At 44.9% G+C, this 25422-nt stretch overlaps 1 protein-coding gene across 7 annotated transcripts in view; it reads left to right on the forward strand.

Moving 5' to 3' along the window:
- The first annotated feature begins 283 nt into the window (after positions 1-283).
- TMCO4 (transmembrane and coiled-coil domains 4) overlaps positions 284-25422 on the forward strand; it is a 45509-nt gene continuing 20370 nt past the window's right edge. The window contains exons 1-12 of one of the 7 annotated variants that reach the window (XM_054085644.1): positions 3464-4199; positions 4551-4735; positions 5135-5309; positions 9958-9985; positions 11955-12087; positions 16117-16214; positions 16946-17089; positions 17590-17709; positions 19810-19974; positions 20532-20668; positions 22406-22490; positions 22672-22954. In XM_054085644.1, the coding sequence (XP_053941619.1) occupies positions 4152-4199; positions 4551-4735; positions 5135-5309; positions 9958-9985; positions 11955-12087; positions 16117-16214; positions 16946-17089; positions 17590-17709; positions 19810-19974; positions 20532-20668; positions 22406-22490; positions 22672-22937 (1584 nt within the window). In that variant the 5' untranslated portion in view covers positions 3464-4151 and the 3' untranslated portion in view covers positions 22938-22954. Of the gene's footprint in view, positions 399-470; positions 604-1167; positions 1510-1906; positions 2208-3463; positions 4200-4276; positions 4409-4550; positions 4736-5134; positions 5310-9957; positions 9986-11954; positions 12088-16116; positions 16215-16945; positions 17090-17589; positions 17710-19809; positions 19975-20531; positions 20669-22405; positions 22491-22671; positions 22955-25422 lie in introns of those variants that run through there. The other 6 variants (XM_054085643.1, XM_054085639.1, XM_054085638.1 and 3 more) reach the window with 6 other exon arrangements.

A 25422-nucleotide genomic window follows, 5' to 3' on the forward strand; every position in this document is an offset into this window, starting at 1 on the left:
CCCTGGAGGGGTTCAAAGCCATTGTTTCAATGGGGCTTAGATCATCGTGATCCAGTGGGAAGCGTCCCTGCCCATGGCAGGGGCTGGAACTGGAGAGGCTTTGAGTTCCCAACCCAAACCATTCTGTGATTCTGTGGTTTAGCAGGCACCGTGGGGTTGGGCTGGCTGGTTTGAATTGGATATTAGAATTCTTTCCCAGCCCAAATGACTCTGTGATTTTATGAGTTCACCCACCCCGCCCTTAAAAGGGCCAGACCTGAACACGGCCCGGCCGGGGCGGCACACCCCCCGCCATCCCCCCAGCCGCTCCGCAAGCTCCGCGGCTCACTGCGCCGCTGGCTTAGGGGAGCGCAGGCCAGCGCCCGCCGTACGCAAGTTGCGCGGCGCGGCCCCTCACGGTACGCAAATTGCGCTGAAGGCCAGCGCGGCGCGGCCCCTCGCCCTACGCAAATTGCGCGCCTCGCCCACCGTCCGCATCTTGCGCGGATCAGACGAGAGCAGCCCGTACGCCGATTGCGCAGCGGCGCAGGCAGGGCAGAGCGGGCAGGAAGGGGCGGGCGGCGGAAGGGAGTGGCGGGGCCGTGTGGAGCCGGGCTGGCGCAGGTGGGGTCGGGAGAGTGGGCAGCGGGGTGGGTACGGCTGGGACGGCACTGCGGGATGAGGGGCGAGCGGGCGGGACCTTGTTCCGCAGCTGAGAGGCTGCGGGTGGGCTCCTCAGTGCGTGCCAGAAGTGTTGCTTTCTGTTTAAAAAAACTTGTATCCATGTCAGGAAACATTTCAAACACGAAGGATTTGCCGTAAAAGTGAACTCGCGCAGCTGTGGAGATGTTGATCCTCGCAGCTTTCCCAGCTGAGGCGTTCCCACTTCTCTCTGCGGGTCACATCCCTTCGTGAGCATCGCTTCAGCCCCTGTCTGCCTCAGCCAGGAAAAACCGAGCGCGCTCAGCTTTGCAGCTACTGTAGCTTTTAGCTTTCCCATCTCCTCCTCCCCTTGGTCTCTAATCCCCGTTCACGGAATCATAGCGTCATGGAATGGCTTGGGTTGGAAGGGACCTCAAAGCCCATCCAGTCCCACCCCTGCCATGGGCAGGGACACCTCCCACTGGATCAGGATGATCAAAGTCCCATCCAAACTGGTCTTGAAACCCTTCAGGGATGGGGCAGCTATCACTGCTCTGGGCAACCTCACGACCCTCAACAGCAAAACGATTCTCCCTAAATCTCATCTCAATCTCTCGTGTTTCAGCTGAAAACTTCCCCTCATCCTCTCCCTGCCCTCCCTGATCAACAGCCCCTCCCCAGCTTTCCTGGAGCCCCTTTCGGTACTGGAAGCTGCTCTAAGGTCTCCCCAGAGCTTCTCCAGGCTGAACAACCACAACTCTCTCAGCCTGTTCTCGGACAGCAGGTGCTCCAGCCATTGGGTCATCTCCGTGGTCTCCTCTGGACCCATTCCAGCAGTTCCATATCCTTCTTATGTTGGGGATTCCAGAACTGGGTACAGGGCTCCAGGTAGGGTCTCACCAGAGTAAATTAGAGGAGCAGAATCTCCCTTAACCCTGCTGGTTACACTTCTGATGCAGCCTAGTACATAGTTGGCTTTCTGGGCTGCAAGCACAGTCCAGGTGTTTTACAGCTTATGTTTTATATTAGCACTATCTGCGGTGGCGTCTGTATCACATTTGTGTTTTTCCAGCAAGATACTGGGTTCTAATTTCATTCTGTGTATGAACTTTGTCTCTACGGATTAAAATTGGCGTGTCTCTTGGCGTGCAAGCACGTGTGTGGCTCTAGGGACCCACTCAAGTCCCCAGGAGGCCTCATCTGCCCCAGTGTTTCTGCAGCCACAGTGTCCAATGCTAGCCACAGTGTGTCTGCTCTCCACTGGTGTGCCTGGGTAAGGGATTTTTTTTGGCCAGCCCCATCTGAATAGTTACCTACAGCTACTTCTCTGAAGTTAATGAGATGCCTCATTAACTTTTGAGGGCATGAGATTAACCGGTCAGCAATTTGGTCACTGCTTTCATAGTTTAGGACGAATAAGATATCAGAAGCTTTGTATTTCTGCTTCCAGTGGTAGAGAGCACATGTATATTGTGCAGCGTTAGATCCACAAAAGGATTATCTTTCTGCTTCCCAAATAGGATTGCAGGAGCCGCTATATAAAAGACAAGACCAACTATCAAGCCAAAAAAGGCTTTGTGTGAAAAGTGAGTGCTGGAAGCGTTAAAAAATTTCAAGTGACAGTTCAGATTAGAGCAATGCTGTTGACTGCTGAATCACATTGTTTGAGACAAATGTGAATTCTTGTGCCACAAGCTGTAAATAACTTTTGAGATATATTCCTAGCTTTCAATTTCCTCATTGTGGCTTTAATGGCAAAACTTTTTGGCCCAAGTTTTCTTTACTAAGTTGTGTGTTGCCCTTTCTCTGCTGGATGTGTGAAAGTCCAAGCCCGTTTTTTCCCTGGGTATGGATGGAGACAGGGGTGTTGAGGGATGAACATCGAGTGTGCTGATGAGAGCATCTTCAGAGCAAAGTCTTTTAAAACCTTTCTCTTTGTATTCTAGATGCTCAGCATCATGAATGATTTCTTGCATAACAGCGATAAAGTTGTGTGCCAGAAGACACTGTGGTGTTACTTCCCCAATCAGTCACATTTTTTATGTTATTAGGAAAAAGGTTAAACAGTTGCAGTGTTTCAGAATCCTTTTTTGCTGCTTTACTTTTCATATGAACGTGTGTTAACAAATCAATTAATCTATCCCAGCAGGGAAGCGGATTTTCTTTTCAGTGCCCTCTCCCATAACAAGCTAATAAATCTGTGGTCAGAGGTGAGCAGGCATGCCAAGTAATTGCAAAGCTATTGAAACTTTAAGGATGAGGTTATTTCTGGGCAAATCGGTCTGTAAGTCTGGATGTTTTAGGGAGATAAGAGATGTGAAATGGATTTGGGTGTCCAAATAAGAGCTTTGGAGCTCCTGAGCTAATATAACTCTTGGGATTTTGTTAGGCAGTCATAGGAAGTGGGGAGGCCCATCTGGTGCCTTCGCAGCTGCAGTTCAGTGAGTGTAAATGCTGCTAGGCGTTGAGATTGGCACCAGAACGGGCCCACGAGGGCCAGGATTGGTCCCAGTCACCCACTGTCTCCAAGGTAGCATAATCTGGCTGTTCCCTTCTCTGGTTGGTACGGAAATAACAGTTTATTTATTCCCCGGGACTCTGTGCTCCCATCTTGCTGGAATGTGATGTTTCCATGGAAACGGACCAAGATGCCTTAGGCCCATGCGCCAGATGAGATGTGTGTTATGAGGGGCTGAGCTCTCCCAGGGAGAGGGGTGTGACTTACCATAACTATTGGCCCTCGAGTGATGAATTTTCCTTTTGGTTACCATTAGCAGTTGAACAGTGCAAGCCTTGAGAAACAGGAATTCCTTCACATACATTTTTGACTGGGGAGGTAAGATGGCAGACCATGACAGATGAATGAGGACAACAAAATCTCTTTAGAAAGAGTTGCTCCTGTGCTGCATTTCTTTCTTCTAGGACGCTTAAACTACTCCATAAATGGTATCTGCATTCCCTGAGATTCAGTACTCAGTTCTGTATGGGCTCCGAATTCCTGTTTAACCACTTTCCTTCCTACAGGGTTCTGAGAAAGGAAACATATAGATAGAAGTGTATAATGAAATAGGTGATTGGGGCCCCTCAGAAACCAACTGAGTCTTGGTGAAGTCAGTAGAAATTACAGGTGATGAGCAGCTTTGGAGCAGATTGTTACCCATGCTGAATTGTGAAATGAGCTGTTGTCTCCTCTGCCTCATTTCAGTCATCTCGACTAGTTGCTTGTATCATCAGGGGAGCTCCAGCAAGCAGTCAGGAGCCATTAAGTTGAAAGCGTGAAGTCAAAAAGTGGAGACACGTCTGCATTCTAAAAAGAAATGTCTTGGCTCTACTCTGGGTCTGTATTCACAAGATTCGAGTATCTTGTCTTCAGGCAAAAAGCAGCAGCAAGTTGTATAGAGGAGAGAATATTACAAGTGAAGCTTAGCAGTGTCCATGGGATGTATTAGAAGTATTCATCAGAGGCTGCAGCTGCACTCAACTTTCTTAACACCCTCAGCAAATAACCGAAGTAGCAGTTTGGGTCGAGAATGAGAGAGGCAAATGATTTCCCACCAGCTGTACTGGTCCCTCACCAGGTGCAGAGCTCTTCTTTTACATGATATTTTTGTAGTAAATGTGTGAACGATATGCCTGAGTGGAGCCCAGATGCTGGACATCTTGGAGAGGGCTTCTCCTTTCACTGTGTGAAGTGTTGCTGCTCATTTTGTGCAAAACTTGTGAGGACTGGTAAAGTGCCGGTCTCCCGTTGTCTTCTTTGTCCACAGCACCATGTTGGGGCGGGAAGGTACACAAGCTGGGCTTGACTTAATACTGACAGCAAGTGTGACAGTGAAAAAGCAAAGGCAACTTATCTCCTTGCTTCCTGGTTTCCAACTGATTATTGTGTTTGGATTTTTTCTTCTGCTTTTTCCGTGTTGAACCTGCAGGTAAAAATGGCCGCAGAGGAGAAGTGGAAAGGCTGGCCTTCGAAACAGCACAGCAGGGCTGAGCGGGCAGGTGGAAAGGAACCATGTGTGCTCCTGGCCCAGCAGCTGGGGGAACCAGGAAGATTTGCTTATGCGGCACTTTGTGGGATATCCCTAGCATGGCTGTTCCCTGAAAAAGAGCAAAGGTACTGCCTGAGGTGGGAAGGGGCGAGCAAAGGAGGTGGCACTGGGTGGCAGCTTGGGTGGAGCTGGTACAAATGCTGGCGGGGGCTTCTGAAGCCAAGGGAGTGGAAGACCCTTTTGCTATTTGGTGTTTTCTTTATTGTACTGACTTCTCTCTTACACCTTTTGTACTTCAGCACAAGTTGCATCCCTGTATACTGCAGACTTTAACCAGTGTGTTGAAGAGAGGGCTGGCCCCATTCAGGTTGCTTGCTTGTTTGTTTAGCCAGGTGTGTAAGCAACTCACCTTCTGCTGACTTCTTAGGATGCTTTGATTTTTGCGTGAACAGCAGCAGATCAGCATCTGAAAGTCTGCAAATATACCCCATTATGGAGCCTCAACTGCTGCGGTTGCTTTTCAGCTCCTTCAGGACAGGATTCATTGAGGGCTTTGTGAAATGGCTGGACCTGCCTGAAGCTGTCTTGCCTGCCATGACAGCATTTGCCAGTGGCTTAGGAGGTGAGGGCACAGAAATGTTCACCCAGATTTTGCTGAAGGATCCCTTCTTGAAAGAAAATCCAGTTGTCATTACACAGGTAAGTTCATACGCTTCCTTCACCCTTGTTTGCTTTTGCAGAAGAGATTTGTCATATGTGTCTGAAACTGAAGTTCTGTATGTGCAGTCAGAGGAGTAAAATCCGTATATCTGAGATGCTTACAATTCTGAGCAGCCATAGGGGGGACTGGCGGCCCTTGTATCCATAAACAGCTCATGGAAGTGATGAAATGAGGCACAGTTACTGTCTAGTCGATTAATATCTTGTGTCTTTCATGCTTTCTGTTTACAGAGAGCTGTCAGACTTTTTACCTTGTATTATTGCAATGCTTTTGATTCATATGTGTGTTCTACAGATTTTGGTGAAATACTGACTATGATAGACCCAGTTTTCATTTGTTTAAAAGCTACCACACCTGTAGTACAAAACATCTCTACCTGCATGCTCCAAATAGCACAATTTCCAGACTCTCTTTTTTTTTTATCCAGTCAGCCTTGTCCAGAAGGCAATAAGTTATTGAGACTGGGACTACTTTGTAATATTCTGATATAAGATAAAAGAAGCGAAGTATTTTGGTGGTGTTCACTTTTGCTGCAGAGTCTCGGCTGTGGAAGTTATCTCCTGATCCAGGCTAATGTGCAGGGCGAAGAGCACAAAGGGCTGCTGCTGCCATGCATAACGTGGCCACTGCCACATCATGTCCCATGCTGTCTGCCACACACAAGGAAATAGCGAGACATGCTGCGTGCAGACAGAGCTCTGGACAGAGCTCAGAGTAATAGTTATCACACACCCACCTGCAGCAGCAGCCCAACAACTGCAAATGTGAGAACAGAGCTGTGTAAGAAAATACATGATAGGAGTTGGTTGTCAGCAGCTCCCATATGTCAGCCATCTTCCGTGTCTCCTACTCAGTCCAGAAAAGGCCTCGGGGGATCTGCTTCAAACATCTGAATGTTACAGCACCCAAAAGCCGGTAACAGTATGAGCACAGCAACAGAGAATCTTAAGCTTTATTAGTAGGTTAGGACAGATCTAAAGTAAGAGCAGCTGTTTTCCAGTTATGCGCTCAAAATCAGTAAATCCACATTCAGTTCTTGCTGCGTTTAGATGGCTTGTTATTTCCCAGGCTAGTTCCCTTGTTCTCTCTGCTTCTGGATGGATTCTCTAGATCTTGGCAAGCCTTTCTGCATTGCGGCTGAGTATATGAATTTTGGTGAAATTTAGCTTGCGCTTGCTCTGAGCTTGCGTTGCATAAGGGCTCCATGTGCTTTTAGAGAGGTGGCTCTGGATCCATGGGAGCACGCGGTATTTTGCTCTGACGCAGGGACCTGAGGTACTTTTCACCTGAATTCTGGTGGAATGCAGAAGCTGTAAATAACCATTCTGTGAACAACTGAAAGCAAAACTTGGGAATAGCTATCAGTCTAACGCCACAGCATCATTACATCATGCAGCTGTGTTTATGGGCCAGGCAACTGGTTTTGTCAAAGGAACTAGGCTTGTGTATTGCGAGGCAGCAGAGGCTTGCAGAGTGTCTTTGCGGAAGCATCCTGCCACGTGGGAAATATCGGTGAATCTGGCTGAGATGAGCTTTTTCCTGCTCACCTGAAGATAAACAAGCTGTGGGACAAAGCTTTGTGAATTCTTGATCTGTTGCATTATGGTGCTCTCGGTTCTTTGTGTTCAGCTGCTTCTGAGGCCACATTTACTGTTTAACAAGCATGTACTGTCATTGCTCAGTGGCTCAGTGGTCCTGGTAGCACCAGTGCCTGCATTTTGAATGCCCTCCTTTACTTAGGAGGATGGTGCATGAGGTCAGGAGGGAGTCTCACCATTGATTTGATGAAAATTAGAGGATTATGGATTTTTATCTTTGTTTATGTCATTGCAGATGACTAATGGCAGGCAAGCGTTGGTTAACTGAGTTGTTTAAGGACAGTAGTCATAGCAGACAGGCTGTGGGTGTGGTATGAGAAGGAAGTGCCACAAAAATGATGATAGGTGAGAAAATGTTGAAAGTTCTTATAATGAATAATTTTTTTCTGCTCTGAACATACTCAGAGTGCCCATTTTCCTGTGTTTTTCACTGTGATGGGGATTGGGTGTTCTCTGTTGTTGAGGAAATGGATTTTGAACTTGCAGCAATTCATAGAGAGCTGGCAAAGACTGAGTCAAGATCGCTTCCCCCTCTCTGTGAAGGTCCTCAGTCACACAGGCAGAGTTTATAGGGAGACTGAAAGCAACAACTTCAGAACAAGACTGAAATATAGTAACTGCTGCTTAGAGGAGGAAAACAAACAACTCATGAACCAATCTAATCAGTGCTGATTGGATTCCAGGTGACTGCACAGCAGTACGTGCAAAGCCTACACCAGTTAGAAATACTTAAGCATGCGAATTGGCACAGATGCAATAAAAACAGTAGTTCCAGTTTATCACCAGATTACCTCCATCCCTCCCTCACTGTTTGAAATGCATGGATGTAAATGCTTAGGCTAGGGTTTTAAAAGAGATTATTTGATATTCGGTGCCACAGACGATACCGGGCATGTTGTACCGGTCCTGAGCTAACCCCCACAGCTCCCTTTGCAACACACAGGGGTGAGTTTATTGCCTGCAAACAGTCTCTGCACAAACCAGTAGCCCTGCTCTAGAGACTGCTCACATCAGTCCATGGAAAATAATGGCAACAAGGTTGTGAGCTTCACCTTGTTCTGGACTTCAGGCTCTTTGCTTGGTCCATTTTCTATGTGGGGCTCCGAGCCTGGAACCTGGGCTTTGACACCTTGGTGCCAACTCTTCCCCACAAACCACAGCAGGAGGGGAGGTGGTGATGGTGCCCACATGTCTGATACCTGTGTGGTTACAGAACTTGAGCTCTGGAAAGCCAGGGTTACATTCCTCCCTCTGCCTGTGGGAATTAATGTCTCCAGTTCCCACATCCCACCAAGCATCCAGGGGGACAGTCTGCAGCTTGTGGGCATGCACAGAATATTCATTGCCAAAAAGAAGCCTTTTTACTGCAGCATGGTGACTTGGGGAACAGAAGAGACCTGACCCAGTGGCTAATTTAATTAAACAGGATATTTACACACTGGAGACAGCAAGTAGGACCTTTCTTTTCTTTGGTGATCACTCCGGCCATTGGGGTGTAGGATGAAGGAGCAGTGGCAGCTGATTTGTGCAGAGCCCAGCCCAACAGATGCCTTCTGGAAATGCTTATCCTGTTAGGAGGTGCAGGACAAGCAAGCAAAAGGCAGCTTTGTCTGTGGGTGGAAACAGCCACTCAGATATTGGCAGTAGGGGAGTGTGTGTGAAATAAACACATCCTCTACTCTGCTCTGGTGTGAGCTCACCTGAAGCCCTGTGTTCAGTTCTGGAATCCTCAGCACAGGAAGGACGTGGACTGTTGGAGTGAGTCCAGAGGAGGCCACGGAGATGATCCAAGGACTGGAGCACCTCCCGTACAAGGGCAGGCTGAGGGAGTTGGGGTTGTTCAGCCTGGAGAAGAGAAGAGAAGGCTGTGGGGAGACATTCAAGCAGTTTCCAATACTGAAAGGGGCTCCAGGAAAGCTGGGGATGGGATGTTGGTCAGGGAGAGCAGAGATAGGATGGGGGAGAATGATTTTGAAGTGAAAAAGGGGAGACTGAGATGAGATTTTAGGGAGAAATGTTTTGTTGTGAGGGTGGGAAAGCCCTGGCCCAGGTTGCCCAGGGAAGTGGTGGCTGCCCCATCGCCTGAAGTGTTCAAGGACAGGTTGGAAAGGGCTTTGAGCAACCTAATCCAGTGGAAGGTGTCCCTGCCCATGGCAAGGATGGGAACTGGATGGGCTTTGAGGTCCACTCCATCCCGAACCATTCTATGATTCTGTGAATTCTCTGTAAAACTCAGCTGTGCTTTATTAGGCGTAGGAAAGGGCAGCAGTCTGACTGAGGCAATGCTTAGTGATGCACTTAAACTTTATTCAGTGACAGTAAAAGTGGAGAACATAGTAAAAACCCTGGCCTCTTTTTTTTTTTTTCATGGATTTGTCTATAGAAACCATCTATTGGATTGATCTGTTTTTCCAATTTTTATAGGATGAAAAGCCAACACAAGAAGCCATGTCCCTCAGCCTTGACAGATGGCCATAAATTGAGTTTTCTGGCTTTGCGTACTCAATCTGAAAGAACCCGTGCCACTTCAACCTTACCACCTAGAGCTGTGAATTCCCAGAACACCAAAGGAAAGTGGGGCCACTAGTCCATTAGAGCAGCGATGAAAGCTGTTTCTCACATTGAAAATAAAATTCTGCATGGCTTAGAGCGAGCAGAGGACATTAGAGAGGCAGGAGAATTAGAGCACAGTTTCTCCAAACTTTGAAGTCCAATGTAACCATGGTGTTTTCATTTGCAACAAGATCATTAATAACAAAAGATACAGGATGTTTCAGCAGGTACCAAGCATTATCTGCTTCTGTCCTGCTGTTTCCACCTGTTTATGGACAATTTTTTTACTGGAAGCACCTAGCTTTGCTCTGTCTTGCCTTGCTGAGCTGTAGCTTGCTGGCTTCCAATGTTTATGAACTGACATGCTGCAATAATTAATCATAGTTATGATTTAATGGGTTTTCATGCCCCTGGTTTCATACCTCCAGGCATATATCGTCAGTTTTAACTTGAATATTCCTTTGTTTTCTTTTAGGACCTTCTCTCCTTCTCTCTTAGAGATGGTAAGTTCACCCAGCATTTGTTCTTTGTAGATAATGTTGATGAGTTTACGTCTGAGTTTACATCATGAGTTTACATGAGTTTACTTCAAAATTCTCAAAATGGTGAAGGTACCAACCGTGTTTAATCTCAGCTTCCTTTACAGCAAAGGCAGTGAGGTTTTTCCCTGTGTCTGCTACAGGAAAAACAACTATTTTTTTAGGAGTGGTTAATGGTACCTGTTAGAAGTGGAACGAATGTTCACTTCCTTACCTCCACATGCAAATGGATGTGATAGTAGAGAAGTTCTGGAGTTCAGTACATGGAGTGAGCTGTTTTTATTCTAGTGCTTCCAGGGGCGCAGGCCACCTCTTCTTTTAGGAAGGCAGCGAAGCTATTGTGAACATTTCAGCCTGGCAGATTTTCTGCCGATTGCTGGTAGCTGAGAAAGAAAATAAACTATTCAGGGGATAAAATTCCAGAGCATCCTGTGAAGCCGGTTATAAATAAATGTTATTTTACTCATGTATTATGTTACACATAAAACCATTTTCTGGTTTACAATCCATAAAATTAATTAGTCTGATAAAATTAATGAAATAAAGACTGGCTACTGAACAAGATGTTCATCTCTAAGGAAGCTGGTTTATATCACCACTTGCATTTTTTAAATCTCTGTGTTTGACCCTGTTCTCTGAGGAGAGACCTTACTGGCTGCTGATGAGCCGGTTTCACTGCAGGAAAAAGCACCGTTTTTGTTCTTGCTTTATTTTTAATGGAAAATTGATAAGTCCTTTATTGCAAAACTGCTTATTTGGCCAAGCAGGAATTTAAAACTAATATGTTTTCAAGCCTTGCTGACTTACAGCAAAGCTGGTTGAGTAAAACGCTCAGCTGTTTATTAGCAGGCAGGACGCTACTTGTTAAAACCCCTGCTTGGGTGCGAGAGACGTGGCACATATCGGCAGGTAAATACTGACCTTATTTCTTAACAAAGCATACATTTTCAAAGTGGCATCCTTAAAGTCTACAGAAGTAGTTTGGTATCTTTTTAGTGATGGTAATAAATAAATAAACTTTGGTAATAAATAAATAAACTTAATCTATTGATTGCCAAATGCAGTATTTGATCTACGTGCACCACGTATCAGAAACAAGCTTTGTAGTTGGGTCTTGCTGGTATCTTCACCCACACCTGGAGAAGCAATTGCAGTTTTCATCCCAAGGTGCACCAAGAACACTTTATAGAAGGGTTTACCATCAGGAAGCAGCAGGTGCTGCTGAAGCACATAAGAAAAGCAAGAGTTGGCACAAATAATTTACAATCTATTACATTTAAAATATCTTTCTTCTAAGAACACCTGCTGATAAGCCCAGGAGTAATCGTTGCTCCTGTCACATGTTATCCAAGTGCATTGTCCGCTCCTGTTTCATGAGTGGGGAGGTACAAATGCACACAATTCCCCTTGATGCTGCTGAGTGGACCCGTGTGTAATTTAAACTCCAGGGTCCCTCTTGTTGCCAACAAGATTAATTGAATATAAAGCTTTTGTGAGGCAGTGCATTTTCACAAGATGCTGCATCGTACATGGGTGCGTCCTGAGGTGTGCCGTGCCGTCCATATGTGTTTGATATTTCCAGTTAGGACTGGTCTTGCTGTGGCATTTCTCTATTGAGAAATTGCCTTTCTAGAGCCACAAGGCCTCTGTCATAGAGCTTGAGGACCGAAGGATTTGAGATCCTTTTCCTGCCGTATGGGCAGTACCTGGTGTAGTGACTCTACTCATGGGATGCAATTTGCAGGGATGAAGGATTTTCCATTTATTGCTCTCTTCTCAAGATATTGGAGTTGTCTTCAAATACATGGAAGACAAAGAGGGCCTGAGTTACGCTTGTATGTGACCTGGTCCTGGGCACAGCTGAGAGCACCACACGCTGTTTAATCCAGTGCGATGCAGACTGATTGATTTCCTTGGCTTCCCTCTCTCCAAGGGTACTACGATGCTCGAGCAAGGGTGTTGATCTGCCACATCACCTGGCTGCTGAGAATACCCTCAGAGGAGCTGGAAGCCCTGGAGGAGTCTCTGCTTGAGAGTCTGAAGGAACAAAAAAAGGAAGAGTCAGAGTAAGAACATCTGTGTTGACCATTGGATGAAAAGCCGCTGCCGGTGCTTGAAAGTTTCACAGTCATGACTTGTGCCTAAGTCAAGTCTCTTGATTGTTTCCTCCATGGTTCTTAGTGTAATCATTTATGGCTTGATTAGGATTGCAGAGCCCTCACGGCACTTCAGCCCTACTGAGAAGCCGGAAGGCTCAGCATTCTTAAAATCAGAGCTGAGACCCAGCCTTGCAAGGTGGAAAAGGCTGCCTTGCACCGAAATTCCTTGTTTCCTTGTTCCAGTTGTTGCTCCCTGACTATGGGTTATGCTTAAAAAGCATCAGAAATATCTTGTGTCTCTTGGCCCAGTGTCCTTCTGATATAACTGCCTTGGCAGAGTGAAGTTCCTATAAATGTCAGGATTAAATCCTCAGTTGCTGATTTTCTGTGGATCTGTCCTTCCCTGTATCCTAGATTTCATAGAATCATAGAATGGTTTGAGTTGGAAGGGACCTTAAGGATCATCTAATTCCAACCCCACTGGATAACGGGGCTCAAACCCCATCCAACCTGGCCTGGAACACCTGCAGGGATGAGGCATCCACAACTGCCCTGGGCAACCTGTTCCAGTGCCTCACCACCCTCATTGTGAAGAATTTCTTCCTTATGTCTAGTCTAAATCTTCCCCTCTCCAATTTATAGCCATTATATATATGTTTATGACACAGCTGTCTAACTCCTATTGAAGGAAGTTCTCTGAGGGCAACAATCTGCAGCTTTCAATACTTATGGACCTGATTCCTAATTCTGTGTTATTAATGTAAGGTTAGTTCTCTTAATCACCAGTTCTTTGATGTGAAACAGCCAAAATGTCAATGTCTATAAGAAATTAGTATTTTTATATTCCACTTATCAGGGAGGAACTATGTGAAGGTTTAGCAATATGTAAGGTGGTAAACGTGTCTGTAGTGAACTTTTCAAGGAGCCGTTTAATAGTTCTATCTGTGAAGTCAGCAAACAGATTATGAGTGCTAATAACAGCTTTAATCACCGTCCCTGACACAGAACAGTTCAGGCGTTACTAGGGGGTTCGGCATGTGATGGGTGTCTTCCATTTATAGCTTTAAATAAAGCTTAACTTTATAGCACACTGTAAAAAGGAAAAGTCAAAATAATCTCAAAGATCATGGACTGCTAAACAGGACACTACTGGCATGAGGGAGCAAGGGTTGGCATTAATGGGGACGGTTCTGCTGTGGCTCATGGAAACAGACTCAGCCCTGTGCCTCACGGATGCTAAGAGTGGGATGTTGCTTGCAAAGATAATATTCCAGTTAGATACAGAGAATAAAATTCTCTGTCAGCCAGGCTGTGGCTCCTATGGCACAACCCAAACAGACAGCAGCATGTCTGATAATGACAGGAGTGACTGGAGAATTACACTGCGTACTTACCAACATGATTGTCAAACATTGCCGCTAGCCCAGTGGGCTTTGTGTGTATCTGATATCGCAAAAGCCATGGATTTCAATCGTGTTCTTTGCCCAAGTTGCAGCAATGAAATAAATGCCTGTTAGATAAAAGGAAAAAAAGTCTTTATAATGAATCATAGAATCACTAAGTTGGAAAAGACTGAGATTGTCAAGCCCAACCTTACCTGTCCACTACTAAATTATATCCCTAAGCCCCTTATCCGCCTGTCTTTTAAACACCTCCAGGGATGGGAACTCCACCACTTCCCTTTGCAGCCTCTGCCAGTGCCTGAGAACCCTTTTGGTGCAGAAATTTTTCCTGAAGTCCAATCTGAACTTGTCTGGCGCAACTTGAGGCCATTAGAGAGCAACACAAGACCACACTGCGAACACGTTTATTAGTGCAGTGTGAAAACAAGCAATAGGCTGAGATTTGTGGGCTATCAATGACCCCTTGCTTGTATTAAAGTTAGAAGGTAATGCAGAATGGAGGAGAATATAGACCTGTCGCCACATTTTGAGCAGGGAATGCATTTAACACCTGCTTAGGATGCTTCCAGTATTGACCATCCACTGCAAGAAGTTTGGAACAGTAACAAGCAAACCAGGGTTTTGGCAGCTTTTGGTGTTTTTTTACTGTTACTGTTTGGTAACAGTAGCTTTTGCTCCTGCCTTTACTGCTCTGAGTTTGTGGCCTGTGTCCCAGACTGTGCGAGGTTAAACATACCAAGGTCAGTGGAACAATGTGCCAAACACCAAAATCCATCTTACTGGCCCCAAGTGTTCTGACTTGCAGGTGTGACCCCCTGTTTTGTATGCTATTCTGTAGGAAACTGAAAAACATGACATCAGTTTCTCTCTAACATGTACTCCTGCTGCTTTCATCATTGGAAAATGATCTGTCACTCCAAGTATAAAATCCTCTGAACGTAATCTGTTGGTCAGGCCTGAAGGTGCATGTCCGGTGTCACTGAGGGTAGGGAAGTACTGAACGAGACAGTTAATTACCTTGGTGGATATAAAGCAGTCTGGTGATCCAGTTATAATTGTAGTGCAGAAGCTATTAGGAAAACAACTGTCAAAAGAGGCTGCTGGCAGCTACAGAAGGAAAGCAAAGTTCTCATGACAGTAGTTTCGCTCACCGCATCTTCAGGCAGGCTGTAGCTGCAAACTATCTTCCTACCGACATAACTCAATTTACTTACTACTGCAACTAAATCCAAATTATTTCTATTTCAGCTCTCTTGATGTCATTATTTTTAGCCCAAGACAACAACACGTTGACTCTGAAAGCTGATGAACCGCTATATAGAACAGAAATTGCTGAATGTTGCCAACTTAGGCATTAACAGACAGCCTGCAGCATGGGTTTAAAGAACTCCAGGAGCAATTTTTTCCAAAGCCAGGCATACAGACTGGTGACTGCATGCACGTTTGAATATCTCTGACTGTGGTGCTGTAGGAAGTGAGTTTGGCTTTACAGATATTGCACTCTTGTTCTTTGCAGACAGCTACATCTGCTGCTGGAGCAGGTAATACGCAATGTTTTCTGGAGGTTCTTTGAAGATGAAGTCTCCGTGCCATGTTAGTCAGGGGGAGTTCTGGCACTGGCTTCAGTGACGCAGAGGTTTTACCCACTGTGCTTCATTCTCCTCCTGTGCTGTACAGTGCTGTGTATTGTTTGGGACTCATCTAAAATTGTCAAATTTACAGTGCACTCAGAGGGCCTTAGGAGGGATTAGGCAATTATATGGATAATGAAAATCCACAATTAGGCTAAGATTCAGAAGGAAAATGTCCAAGTTTGGGAGCAAGATAATTTCTCCTGTTTCAAGGTCCAGATTAAGCACTGCGTAAGCAGGCTGGAAGGAACCTTCCTCTGTAAACAACTGATTCCAGTATCCCCTGTTCCTTGCACTTTCCTCTGCAGTAGAAAGTATTTCATGTAAGAGAGAAACCATAGAATGTGGAGAGAAGCTGAAAGTAGTGCCTAACAAGTGATATTTGTTCCTTTTAGGCTTACTTACCTGTTTCTGATAAGCTTGTTGAAATGTAGCTTAAATGCACGCAGATAAATGAATTAATGACTGTGTGTAAAAGCTATTATGTTATTATATTGTGACGTGCAATTAGAAAACAGCTAAATACAAACACTGCTGTTGAAAAATAGGTTAATTCCATCTCTTTGTTTGCCCCAAATTACCCCTAGTCCTTTTTGTTTCGCACACTTCTCTGTTTCCACTTTGCCTTCTTTTGGTTTTGAGGAGACACAGGCAGTACACAGTTATTTAAATGCTTTTCACTTTTTCTTTCTTTTTTTTTACAAGCTTCAGCCCTATTAGGAAGGGATTTCCAAGTAAGTATCATCTGTTGGCGTTTGTCAGCAATTAAATAATTTCAATTTAAATCTGTGGTTTTATGTGCGTGCTCATAAATCCAAGTGTCTTGTCACAGTCCACACGTACTTGTAATTTTTTACTATTCCGAGTAGGGAAATTACACTGAAGAGAATAACAGCAGATTCTGATGCAGCACTCTTATCCATCAGACTTTTTCATCAGCTTTTGTGCTTCCAATCCCACAGGACTGCAGAAGTGCCAAGAAAAAAGAAGGAAAGACGGAAAAAGCTGAAGAGTTACCTGCTGATCGGTTTGGCCACTGTTGGGGGCGGCACAGTGATCGGTGAGGCTTCCCTGGGTGTTTTGGAGACTCACTTCGTAACTGCATGCACAGCACTAGGAGCAGAGGGAGGGGCATCCAAATTACACATTCAGCAACAGGAGCCATCGTATCTTTAGGCCAAGCTCTAATTGTAAAGCATTCACTGCTTTGCTTTGCCAGGCTGAAGGTAGAATGTCCCTTCAGATGCCAAAAAAACACCCCAAACAAACAAACAAAATAACCAACACCGGAACTCAAGAGGAGAAACCTCAAATCCAAGAAAAAGAGTTTTAGATGCACACAAAAAAAAAAAAGTTAAATAATTAGCTGGAAAAGTTATTCCAGCATAGCTTCTCTAGCTCAGGGAAACATTAAACTGAGGCAACCGCTCTTAGTGTTTTCTCCTCTTTTGCTCTTGTGTTGTAAGAGAATCAAATCTTCAACTCTAAATTCAAAATAGTGTGAGGCTCTATTAATGTTTCCTAAGCACACGGGGCACAGCTCACACCAGGGCACCACACGTCCTTCCTTTGACTTGTAAACTATCTGTTTGTACTGAAGTCAGCTAAAGAATCTGTGCAGAGGTTCAGGGCCTGGGGAGTGTCTCACAAAGCCCCTTCATTGGTGATGTAAAGAGAACCATTGTTTGTTCCCTTGCAGCAGCATTAGCAGCACTCACAGAGCACAGGGAGAGGTCTGGGTGGTTTTGGTGGGTGATCATGATTTACTTATATTCCTTGTTGCATCTTCAGGCTTGACAGGGGGCTTGGCTGCCCCTCTGGTTGCTGCGGGGGCTGCTACGATTATTGGAAGTGCTGGAGCAGCTGCTTTAGCTTCAACTGCTGGAATTGCTGTCATGGCATCACTTTTTGGAGCAGCTGGGGCTGGCCTCACTGGTAAGGGAGAGACCACACATTTCTCTGCTACTGCAGACAAAGTCATGTCTGCAAATGCGGAGCCAATTACTTGACTCAGCTCTGCAGAGCCAGGGAAGCAACTTGAGTTGTCTCATACAGCAATGATTATTTCAATGCTGATTGAGAAACTGCATAGCCTCTGATGATCATGTAGGAAGATGGTTGGTATGTGGCTAATGAAGGAAATGAAAGCTTGCTGCTTGGGACTACAAAGATGCTGCCATGGAGAGCAGCGGCTGTTACAGCTCATGCCTGGTCTGCAGCAAAACAGCCTTCTGCTGGGATTCCCTCAGATCCCACCAGCTCAGAAAGGATCCTGTTGGCTCCATACCAAGGTCTAAGTAGTGCATGGAGGCATTTAGAAAGGAAAAAAACCCTATCGAAATTACCCAAGTAATGTCTCAACAACCTTCTACTGTTAGCAGAGCCTGTCCCTGCTGTGCAATTTCTGAGCCTTGTCTTTCTGCCTTGCTATGTAGGATACAAGATGAAGAAGCGTGTGGGAGCCATAGAAGAATTTGAATTCCTCCCTCTTACTGAAGGAAAGCATCTTCACATCACCATAGCAATTACTGGATGGCTCTGCACTGGCAAATATGGTAAGATACGAGGACACTGAAGAGTGCCTGGAGAGCTGTGTCTCTGTTCTACTTCAGGCAGTGTTCATGCTCATGTAGCAATGTATCTTCACAGAATCATAGAATGATTTGGGGTTGAAAGGGACCTTAAAGATCATCCAGTTCCAACCTCCCCAGTGTCTTCCCCATTCTTGCATGGCCTGGAAGCTAAGACTCTCAACACCAGGCTTTGTAACGCAATCTGCAATCCTAGTCAAAACAGAGGAAAGACAGAGGGCAGCAAAGTGGTAGCAGTGATAGTAGGCTTTATAGTAATCACAGCAGGTTTTTTCTTTCTGTTAACAAATACAGTCTGATTTGGCCAGGAAAGGTCTGTTTGGGCTAAGTGATGTCTAGCAGTAGTAGAAGTGTCTCACCTCTCTCTGAGACCTTACGTTTATTCTCCAGCAATGAACAGAAAATAATGTCTTTTTTCTTCCTCAATATCTGCCAGATGATGAGATTTATTGGCAGGAAAGTTCTGTCAAGTAAATACTGTTAAGCACAGCACTCAGGAGGTGAATTTACAGGCTGCAACCTTGAAAGATCTGTAGTGTTTTAGTTTTCAGTATAGCTTGTAATATAAAATATGTCAACTGTCTGCTGATGTGTTCAGCAACCTGACTGAACCACTGCCAATTTACTCAGAAGCATCACAATTAACACCAGATATCATCAATGCAGAAGAATGTCTCTGTCGTGTTGCTTGTTAGGGTGCAGCTTGCTGTCAGAGTAGGTTTATTTTCACTCTGCAGTACTGAGTTTTGGCTTTGCTCAGTGTCTGCATGCCAGGGGTCCAAATCCTTGGGGTTGAAGGGCTCCCAGGCGCTGTTATAAAGACAAGTGTGTCCCTTCAGGAACCTTTGTGTGTTTGTCTGCCCTTAAAAGGGAGTCAAAAATGACACACATTCTTCTTCCATAACTAGCAATATGCTATCATGTTTAAAAAAGCAAAACTGGAATTGTTATCTGTTTTCATCTTTACAGCTGTGTCTGGCTATTCACACGCTTGCACGACTCCTTAAAGCAGAGGGTCTGAGGGCAAGAATTTCACAGAATCCACTGCCTCGTGATTTTTGAGCTCCCACTCTCTGTCTGACTCTCCATTCCCAAACCTGACAATATAAGGTGCTGCAATCTGGCTTACAGCTCTCATACTGCTTTGACCAGCAGCTGCCTCAACCTGTCCTGCATTGTTTGTGGAAGGAACAATTTGGGGAAGGGCTTTAATTCATTAAGATGAAAATTCTGGTCTGCTCTGCCCTTCAGAGCTCACCCGCCATTAACAGTGATGCCAGGGCCCTCCTGGCCCCTTGGTACAAGCTACAGTACAAGCAAGAGGGAGAGTATGGTTTAAAAATTGTTCTTTCAACCAAAAATTAGACTTTCACAGTGAATATTATCCATTATCTCTGAAATACCCAGACACTGCTTTTGTTTAACATCTAGTGGGAAAAAAATTAAACTGAAGTGGCTAACGAGGTAAGATGGCAAAGTAAAAGTAATTGCAGTCTGGATCTGTGAGTTTGGATTCCTTTTTGGACCGGGCCATCACTGCAACCCTTGCCCCTAAACTGAAGTCCTGGGAAGATGTCTGTGACAGATTTTGACAAGATCTTATGTATTTTCCATTCCTCTGGCCCCGCTGATCTCAGTTCATGCAGCTATTCAGAATTGTGTCTTTCTCAGGACAGGCTCTTCTGTGGTCTGAATGAGAAGAAGGAGCTGCATGACCTGGCCTGATGTTTGACGACAGGGGGAATGTCCTTACTACCTGATGTAATTAGTGTTAATGTCCATCTGTCTTGGTGGTCTCTGAGTCAGTTCAGTGGGAGTCTGTCCACGCTGAAGATTCTGTGCCAAGGCAGCTAAAGCTGCATGATTATTTATTGTAAAACAGTGGAAATATGGACTCTAAATCTCACAGTGTTTTTAAATCTAATCCCTGATCGTCACAGTATATCAGGAAATTCCAATGTCCTGCTGGTTCTTTTCTGATTCTCTGTTGGACTCCTCTTGCCGAGAGTCAACGATTGCTGTGTTTTCTCTGAACGTGAATTCCATCTTTGCAACCTTTCCCAGGGAGCTTTACGGCGTCATGGAGCAGCATGTTGCAATCACGTGAACAGTATTGTCTGGCCTGGGAATCCAAGTACTTGATGGAGCTTGGCAATGCCTTAGACTCTCTGCTGAATGGTTTTGTGAACATGGTGGCTCAAGAAGCCTTAAAATTCACTGTCTTGTCAGGTAAGAACCTAAATTGTCTCAGATCCGCTTGAGTGGCTCTTGTGCAGTTTCGCTGCTGATGTCTGCTTAAAGGAGCTTTCCTGAACAAGGAGGAGTTCTGAGGAGGCACCTCCTGAGGCAGCACTGGCACTGCCTGGCACAAGTGGCCTGAGAACCTTCTCTGCCACACCTGTAACTGAAATCTGCTTTCCTGGATCACTGTGCCTCTGTGCTATTGACTTCTTTTAAAATTACAGCTGGAAACACCTTCCTCCATGCATGATTGTGTTTATTTCTCTATGTTATTACACTGTGCGTTACTGCTTTCCATAAACCTTTCAAACATGCAGGTTACATTCGTGTATGGCTTCTGTTTAGCTTCATATCAGAACATCAGATTCCTTCTTATCTTCAGTCTAGCAAAACATTTCCCAGATCGGCTCTTGAGAAAGAAGAACTAGAAATGACAAAAGGTCCTAGGTTTAGTTTTAACTGCAGTGAAACATCTTGCTTTTGATGTTTCCTTAGAGCAGCCCAGATCTGTGACTCTGCTGTGCTGTTTGCTTTGTGTGTTGCAGGTATTGTGACAGCTTTGACTTGGCCGGCTTCACTCTTGACCGTTGCCGGTGTCATCGACAACCCCTGGGGAGTGTGTCTGCATCGCTCTGCTGAAGTAGGCAAGCACCTGGCACATATCCTGCTCAGTCGGCAGCAGGTGATTGCTAGAAATTATCCAGGAATAATATCTGGAAGGGATTTGGCCCACGGAGGTTAAGTGTTACAGTCATGCTCCTTAACTATCAAGCAATATCTTTCCAGGGAGAAATTAATAATAAACTGCAAAATGAAAAATGATCTGTGAAGGTGACCAGGATGTATCTGGTCCCAGGTGAATCAGAGACATTCTGCCAAGATTCATTCCATTTAACCTAAAGCTTTTCTAAACGAGGAAGAGATCCAGGTCAAGCGGCTTGACCATGTTACTAAACAGCCAGATCAACTCACTTGGGGGAGATCTGAGAACAGAAAGTGAAATAGATGGAGACAAAAAGAGAGCACAGAGTGTTAAAAATATTCACAGCTAATGGAGAGGCACTGGCAAAACAACATAAGAGGAGATGGTGCAGCATTAGCCACACTGAGCTGTGGTTTTGCCTATGGAGAAATGGAATGGGCTGGTGCCTGAAAGCAGTGACAGAAGTTAGTAAGCCTCTCTGAGAAAGCTCGCAGAAGACCTTTCTGCTCCCTCAAAGCCTGCTGTTAGTTGCTGGGCTGTCCCTGACATGGAGGGAGGCTGTTTTCTGCTGGCCACATGTTTGTCTCACAGTCAGGCTAGCCTGGTATCTGTTATCAAGGAGCCCTCTGGGAGCCATGGCACCAGGGCTCTGTCATAAATAACAATGTGAAACAGCAGAGCAGAAACAAACTCCATTTCTCATAAAAATACAATCCCAGGTGAGCCAATAAATTTTATTTCATAGAAGCCCTTTGCTTAGCTTGGGGGCATTTGTTACTGCTTTTTAAACACTTGCTATTGTGAAAACACCCATTCTGATGTGCTGGAACATCAAAGACTGGTTAGTGTGATGGCTGGGCAGCCCCTCACACACCTGCTCCCTGGTTAACACAAAGACCATTTTTTGTTGGTGCTGAGATTTGGCTCCCTTTGATCTAGCAAATCTTATTATGTAAGTCAAAATAAAAGCTTCTCCACATTAGTTTTTATAACAGCCACACAGCGCTGCTGCTGTTCGGTCTCCAATCCAGGAGTGGTTGATAGACTGGTGTTGCAGCTGCTGCTTCTTTGTGGTGAAGCGTGTTTAGGAAAATGCTGTTCTGTGCATTAGGCTTTCATTTCAAAGCAATGACAGTGAATCATAGGATCATTGAATGGTTTGGGTTTGAAGGGACTTTAAAGCCCATCCAGTTCCAACCCCCTGCCATGGGCAGAGATGCCTCCCACTGGATCAGGTTGCTCAAGGCTCCAATCAAGCTGGCCTTAAACACCTCCAGGGATGGGACAGCCACCATTTACCTGGGCCAGGGCCTCCCCACCCATATCATGAAGAATTTCTTCCCAATGTCCAGTCTTCCCCCTTCAAATTTAAAGTCATTCTCCCTCATCCTGTCACGCCATGCCCTTGTAGAAAGTCCCTCCCCAGCCTTCTTGGAGCCCCTTTCAGTACTGGAAGGTCGCTATAAGTCTTGTTTCTGTTTGAAACATATTTTTGTAACTTCCGATCATTGAATTCTCTCAGATGGTTTTCTGAGTATCAAAATCTGCAAAATACTTAGGTCTACAGAATTATAAATGTTGAACTGTGCGTGTGTTTCATCCCTTTGAAATCAACCAAATTGCTGGAGTGTTTAAAAGATCACACACAACTGTAAGTGCTTTCCGTATCAGGTGTTGATGTGCAGCAGTATTTGGTGGTGTTTCCTTCTTCCTTAGGGCAAGCGACCTGTCACACTGATTGGCTTCAGTCTGGGTGCAAGAGTCATTTATTTCTGCCTGCATGAAATGGCTCAAGAAAAAGGTAAAATTCACCTTCTCACCCTTTTGTCCTTTGTTTTCCTTACTGCTGGTAGAGAATTTTTTCTTCCAAGAGGAAGAGTTCTTCTGGAACATACCTTGGGTCTTTTAGGATAGGACACAAACCTAAAAAAAATGGGTTTGAAATACATCTGGAGCAAAATTTTTGGGGTTTTCCCCCTCAGTTCATGGATTAAATCCACTGTCTTCACTCGAGATACTCGGTGTGTCAGTTTGGTCTCCAACAAACATGGAGGTGTACAACAACATGGCGTTTTTGTACCATTTGACTGCTGGAGCACCCTGTGAGCTGCCCACACGCAACTGCAATCTCAGCAGAGAACACGTTGCCTTTCTTGGCAGCTCTCTGGAGCTATTGTATCTCATTCCCTCATCCTCCCTTCCATTTAAGTCACTGAAATGCCACTGTCATCTGCTATTTTCATGGTAATTTCTCCCCAAAGTCAAGTATAAACCATCTGTCAATTTATTGCCTGTTGTGGTTCTGTTTATTAATAAATTCTATTTTTAATTTAGAAAAAGAGTAAAATCATTAGGATCAGTTGATGTGAATTGCATTTGGAGTTGAGTCAATAGTGAGTGGGTGCATGCATGTGGCCTTCCCCCCTGCGATGCTAATTTAATTCATTAACCATTTAGCCTCAGAGAGTGGCTAATAAATAGGGAGCTTTAGGAAGGAAAACGTTCAATAAAGTCCAAGAAGGAGGGAACAGAGTCACGTGAGGATGGATGCTAACATCTATGTACCAGATCTTCACTTCTGGTTTTAAGATGGAAACCCTCAAACAGAGGATTTCTGTTCTTGAAACAAAGCTAATTAAATCCTAATGTGGTCATGCTGAAGGCAGAGCCCAGATCCTAATCTGGCCCTAGATCTACTCTTTTTGTGTCCTAAGAATGTCAGGGACTGAGATATTTTCAGGCTTTTATTTAATGGTCTGCAGTCTCTTGCTGGAATAGCATGGGACCCTCACTAAGCACTATGTGAGAGGAATCATCAGGGGTCTTGAAGGTTGGCTGCCATTCTGAAGCATCCAAGCATTGTAATAATGTATCACGGCAGCTCCCCACTGTACACTGATTCTTCAGTTCCTTAATTGAATTATGAAAGCTGAGCTGTTTGTGAGATGAAAAGCAGTGTGTTTGGTGCAGATTGCCAAGGTGTTCTTCCTGAGCACATTCCAGCATGAGCCACAGACGGAGTGAAGCTGGCACCAGGGACATCTGAGATTGATTTGGGTTTGGAATTGGATGTCACACACAGAATAACTACAAAGCCTACTCAGGCAGGCCTTCTGTGTCCAGATGGCAGTGATGTTTCTGAGGACAAATAACAAATCATTGATTATCCAGTGAAACACCATGGTACAAATTCACATGCTATTAGTTCTACAAAGCGAGTAAATAACCTTTGGATACTTCATCACAAATTACTCTGGGAGTAATTAGTGGGTTTCCAGAAGATGACATTATAGCAGAAGATGTGGTGTAGACTCATCAGAGAGGAGGTCCTGCATGGGAAGATCATCGGTCTGATCTCTTCATCACGATTCCCATGCATTTCAGTAAATAAGAAGTGTAAACTAAGGACAACTGGACCTGAACCTAAAAGCCAAACTGCATGTGTTAGAGCAAGGGATTACATATTTGTCTAAAGCTGATTACAGTGACTTACAGAATTGCCTGTGCGAACAGTGTCACCTCTGTGTGATCCTCTCTGCTGGGGTAAGCTATCAGGAATGCTCTGCTGTGAAACACTGCATCTGAACGCTGCCCAGAGAGAGAGGGACACCACCCTGTGCTCTTTTCAGTGAGGACTAAGGCAATGAGATGCATTCCTCTTTGCAGGAAGAGGAAAGATTTGCAGACTGTGAAATAAATTGAACTTATCTAGAGTGTCAGCAACTACACAGGCCCCTGGTCTGCTCTCAGATTTCTGTCCCTCTTTGTCAAGAAAAATACTCAAGAAAATGAGTATTTCTCAGCCAAGGCTGAATGTTTTTGCTCTGGGCAAGAATTAAGCTGTAGACAGGACCAGAGAAACAAAAGCTTTGGATACCTTGCCCATATGTTCAGCATCCTGATGAATTAGCTGTTCGTTTATTCAGTTGGCTCACACTGTGCCCATGGAATTTAGTGCTTTGGTTGGAATGAGCTCCCCATTCACATGGCTCTGGGTTTCTTTTTCATTGCCCATGGTTATGGGAACGGGACTTTATTGCTCACAGATTACGCTAACAAAATTTAATTGCTTTTTGCTGCTCTCTTGATGGGTGCAAAATCTGCTGTGCAATAAGAAATAATATCATGAGGGCTCTTTTGAGTTGCTGTCAGGCGCTGGATTTACACTGCAGAGAAAGATGCTGGTGCTGTGGGCAGCTCCAAGTTTTTAACTGCTGTTAGGGAAAGGAAATCACTTGATGTACATTTAAAAAGTACAGCCAGACATCACCTCTTCATCACAAACCACAAGTGTGGTTTGCAGTCATTCTCGCTTTTGCTTCCCTGTAAACTTCACTGTATTGTTTTACAAAGTGTAAACGCCTGAGAACAGTTTAGCTCGCATCTTGCAAATGCTGGTCTCCATAGGTGGCGAGTAGGGATTAGGCATGCTGTGCCTGTGAGTCTCCAAAGACATGCACTGCCATGAATTTCATTGAAATGCTGTGGCATCAGGTGCTTGATCTCTTTTTACAAACAAGATTTATGAACATACATTGATAGATCGTTTAAGAGTTTAGGAAAGTAGCAGAGTAGCTGCCCAACATTTCTCATTTAATCATTATTTCTACTGAAATTCCCCATCTGCAGGTGTCTGATAAGAGAGGGAGTTTTATGATGCTTAATAGTCAACACTCCTTCAACAAATCGTGCCCTGGGCATTCAGGTTGAAGGACTTCTCAAGAAAATGAAAC

The sequence above is a fragment of the Cuculus canorus genome, chromosome 21 (genome assembly GCF_017976375.1).
Source record: "Cuculus canorus isolate bCucCan1 chromosome 21, bCucCan1.pri, whole genome shotgun sequence".
Taxonomy (NCBI): Eukaryota; Metazoa; Chordata; class Aves; order Cuculiformes; family Cuculidae; genus Cuculus; species Cuculus canorus.